General features: G+C 38.2%; 1 protein-coding gene across 1 annotated transcript in view; it reads right to left on the reverse strand.

Annotated features, from left to right (window-relative positions):
* Positions 1 to 5000, reverse strand: part of LOC138048264 (uncharacterized) — an 80912-nt gene that overhangs the window by 24174 nt on the left and 51738 nt on the right. Inside the window, exon 4 of the mRNA XM_068894597.1 lies at positions 4005 to 4157. Coding sequence (XP_068750698.1) covers positions 4005 to 4157 — 153 coding nt within the window. The remainder of the gene's footprint in view (positions 1 to 4004; positions 4158 to 5000) is intronic.

Below are 5000 nucleotides of genomic sequence, written 5' to 3' on the forward strand. Positions count from 1 at the left end.
ATCTTCAACCTCCTATAGATAAAAATTCATTGTAAAAACCATCTATATACTACGTTGGGTGAATTCGAAAACGGCTAAACATTTAGACGGTTAGGCCTACCGTGCACATTAGGCCGGCAGAATTTGGGTTTTGATATTTATCCACTTTCGCTTACTTTTTTGAAAAGTTCTCTTTTCAGCGGGAAATTTAGCTGCGTAGTGTTGACGGGGTCTCAGTCCTTTACATCCTCCGTCACCACTCCATGTTAGCCAAGACAGAAGTTCTTCAACAATTGCTTTTGAACGATCAAATGTTGAAATAGGTCTTGCCAAGTGTGTTGGACTTGTCTTTTCCTTCTTTGTTCGGGATTCTTTGAACTTGATATGGAAAGTGTTGTGTTTTTGGCGAAAATAAATGAACCATCCGTGTTTGTTCTTTATATCTTTGATATATGCATCCATTATGATTACAGTTTTTCACTGGTCAATGAAACAACCATCTGACTCGGTCTACCTCCAAGTGAAGTCTTTTTGGTTTTGGAGATGCATTTGGAACTTTTGACCAATCTGTGGTGGGTCTAAAACACAGGTCACATTCCACAGGTCACTCGCTGCAGGCCGTTGTTTTACCTTCTGGAAAGTAACCAAAACCCTCAATTTGGCTAACCCTAGGCCTAAAGATGGCTTTTAGGCCTAGGGTTAGCCAAATTGAGGGTTTTGGGTTACTTTCAAAAAGGTAAAACAATGACCTTCAACGAGTGCCCTGTGGAATGTGACCTGTGTGTTGGACCCGCCGATGCGTTATTCTCTGCATTTCACAGACGATTTGGACCAATTAATTGAGATCTTTTTTTTGTCACTTGCCTGAACTTGCCTAGCTTTGCCACCTAGGGCATGTGCTTAAGTGTTATAAAGTGTGCTCGAAGTGCTCTTGTTTTGACCTGGACAGACTTGCCGAAACACGCTTCGAAAAGTGTAGTCACACGTATCGTAAAATATTTTTAGAGCCAGATGGGTGATAGTATTTCTGATGCAGATAAAACTGACAGTTCCAAGGGATTCTCCTATGAAAAGGAACCATTTTTCCCATTCATTAAGGGACATTATTATTCGGAACGATAGTGTTCCTTTGTCTTACTTATAGGAACATATAGTAGTTACAGGGCGTCAAGTGATAAATGACACTCAGAAAATAGGAAAATAGGAAAGACAGTGGCCAACAAATAGGAAAAAATAGGAATTATTATCCCAAAATAGGAACAAAATAGGAAGCTCTCCTTGAGTTCTATCCTCTTAACAAAACCAACAACAGCTCTGTTCCTCAACCCAATGGCATATTTAATATCTAACAGGCAAGATGGCATGCATCCTTCATAGAAACAAGTGCTAAAACTTGTTACCAAGGAAAACCTGTCCTTCACCTACCAAATTATATCGCATACAGTACTTAATAAGATGTCTTTAATGTAAGTCCATAGTTGTTTGAAACTGAGCAAGAGAAGCAGCAAGAATATTTTTTGGGTAAACAGTAAATATCACATATACGTTCACAGTTACCAAATGTCACTTACATAAAATAGAAGCCAAGACAGACTATTCATAACCAAAAAAAAGTATAATGCTTACTATCTTTTGGCTCTTTTAGCAGACTGCAGGGTAACGTTAGCTTTGCTCTGACTTATTTTCGGCAGTGCTTGCCGTTGACGACATGGCTTTGTCCAACAGTTAATGCTGTTTTTCAGTCAACAATTTCCTCTTTTCTCCTATTTTCTCTGAGCGTTCCATTGCATCATCTCGCTTGCTCTTAGCAGTGCCAAGCATCATTGCGGCTACGTTAATAACACTGTTGACAGTTGTTGCCAAAACACGAGCTTGTTTGTAATGGTTACCACTCTAAAGCCTAGTTCCCACTAGCGACATAACGATCATAATCATAATCATAAGCACGAACATAACGCTGTTATGTCGCTTATGTCTTAGTGGGAACGTCCAGAAACATAATCATAGGCGCCCTTATGATCAACATAATCATAATCATAAGAAAATGATCGACCATTTTCTTATGATTATGATTATGGCTTTGACTATGACGGTTTTCTTTGCAGTGGGAACGCGAAAATCATAACGACATAATGAGAAACATAATGACGCAACGGGGTCATTGTGTTTTGGCCAATTAAAGTCTAGGACCAGTACTTTCGGGTCGGTTCATTTTCAAGATGGCGGCCAGCTTCCAGGAAAAGCTTTACGTTTTTGAAGCGGCCGTCTCCACTAGAACATAAGAAGCTTATGTTTATGATTATGATTATGATTATGCTTATGATCCTTATGTCGCCAGTGGGAACTAAGCTTTACAGCCGTCAAAAAATGTATAAGGCTGAAAAAATATTGAACTTTTTTGGAATAAAATATCACTATGAAGACAAAGATACAACTATTTTAAAGAGATGGCATATTAATAAAACAATCGAAAACAAAGAAGATCAATGAAATTGGTTTGAATTACTTGGCTCCTTAATTCCTCGTGGCACCAGTACACTGAGAAAGTCTGGTCACGATTTTCAGAAGGTTATCATTCACACACACAGGCTATATATTTTTCGAGTTTTTTTGACAGAAAGCTTTCTTTTTTGAAGTTACCAATTTTTTTTTCATTTTTTCAAAATGTTCCCCTGCACTAAGACCCTAAAAAATAGGAAAACATAGGGATATCCTGAAAAAATAGGAGAAAATAGGAAGCAGGCCAAAAAAATAGGAAAAATTAGGAAAAAGTAGGAACTTGACGCCCTGCAGTTAGCAAAGAATAACCAGTTTGTGGAACAGACTATACCATCAGAACAACTGCCCCCTTTTTGTCTGGAACGCCACAATTTTAGAGGGTCAGATAATATGAACAACGAGTTCCTTATTTATTCTGCGGGACAACGAAAACAGGAAAAGCTGTTCCATTTTATTGCGAAAGAGAGCAAATAAAAGATAGCACGAAACCAAAAGAGGACCTGTTGTTCCTAAACAGATATAAAAAGAACAAGACGTTCTTTTTGAGTAAACTGGTGGGAACTTATTGTTTCTAGACAGATAAAAAACGGAACGAGGCGTTTCTTTTCAATGAGCGAATAAGTAACTTATTGTTCCAAATGACAACAGGGTGGAACGTTGGTTTCTAATTGCTCAATTTTGGTTACTTTCTAGAAACAAATTTCTTGGAGGAAAAAAGTTACTTACGTGCTTATTTTGTCCCAAACGGATTGTATAGAAACAAAGGCAAAAAAGGCACGGAACACATTGTTGTGAAAGACTAATCATATCTCGCCTTGGAAGTACTAATGTTTTACTAGAAAACGATTTGATTAAACTACTACCTCAAAATACCTGTAGTATTATATCAAGAAAATAGTACCGTATCAGGCCACATTTTCTGCTGCCACTAGTTTTGGGAAATCTATATGATGTTAACAATGATAACAATGATGAGGATAATGACAACTTTGATAAATAATTATGAAGCCAACGATGATTATGCCATTATTTTCGAAGCATGCAACTTGCTTTTCAGGGCAGCTGATTGGAGCTTGGCATAGGTATTCTCATATAAAGCAAAATAAATCCTTAGCTTGCTTTTTTGAAATCCACGATTGTCACAAAAGCACTGAAAATTGGATATTTTATCCAAAAACATGATAAAACATGACATTCACATCATGTTGTCAAAAATGACAAGTCCCAACAGTTGTTAACGAATTGATCTCTTTAGCTTGTACGTTTTGTTTTGCCATTTCAGACCACGTGGTGTGCTCAAGGGAATTCTCCTTTTGATTTTCTTTTATTATTCGTCCATAAGACGACAAATTGAAAGAAATTGGTCTCTAGAGTAACATCACGTGGTCTAAAAGGGGAAAACAAAACGTAGAAGCTAAAGAGGTCAACTTATGATTGCGCACACTCTTTCGTTGATTACTTGTTTACTTGCAACTGTAATGATATCCTCTATTGTATCAACAGACACCTTTTAGGGGACGTCTTACCTCTTTCTCCATAAAGCGAGGTGCATTTTGGACGGTTGGGTTTCTTCTGAGTACTGAGTTGTCTTGTTTCTCGACTTCATAAGCAACATAACGAGGCCGCATCTGAGCCTGAAGATAGGTACGTTCTTCTTGTTCTCCAGAAAGACTTGGATACTGTAAGTATTAGATAAAATATGAGCGGAGATCTTTATGAGCATTTAAAACGGCTCGCCTGCGGCTCGCCGTTTTAAAGCCCACAAACGTCGGAAGTCATGTTCATCACGTGGGCATGGAGTTATCACAGGCATAGTAGTTTGGAAATATTCAGCATTGAATTAAGAAATTAATTTTCTTGGAGCTTTTGTAGTAGCTTTCGTGGCCGGTCGGTTTCGCTCTCCAAAGAGTAAACTAAAAGAGACCAGTCTAGTGTCGGAAGTCATACAACACTAAATGGTGTAGAGAACTCTTTGAGGAATGGCAGCAGCGACGGCAAAATCAATGTGTAATTTCAGAATTTGTTGGAGTGGCCGTCCTCAAAATCTTCAGGATCTGACCGTTTCACCAGAGCACAAATCGCCAAATTGGCCAAGTTCGTTTGTGATGTGGCCAAGCAAAATCATTGGAGCGCGTTGTCCGCCCAATTTGCTTTATTTGTAAATTTGTGAGATTAGAGACCGTCATTTGAGTGAGATGGGAGAAGAGGATGCATTAAATGTTCTCGACAAAGCTGACAAGAGATTGTTACGCGCGTTTTCAATGAATTGTCTTTCTATTGGTTTTTTTAAATTTTATTTCAGGCAATGTCTACACTACGCCGAGTGAATTCGAAAACGGCTAAATGTTAAGATGGTTACGCCTACCGTGCACCTTTAGACCGGCAGAATTTGCGTTTTCGCAGGCTTGTGAAAAACTGACTTCCCGTAAAAGGAAAAAAAACCAACAACAACAACAACAACAAGCTTTATTCACATTTCACTTTGTAATTATAATTTAGTTACATGAGGTAATTTTTGGCTA

This window comes from Montipora capricornis, chromosome 1, assembly GCF_036669925.1.
Source record: "Montipora capricornis isolate CH-2021 chromosome 1, ASM3666992v2, whole genome shotgun sequence".
NCBI classification, from domain to species: Eukaryota; Metazoa; Cnidaria; class Anthozoa; order Scleractinia; family Acroporidae; genus Montipora; species Montipora capricornis.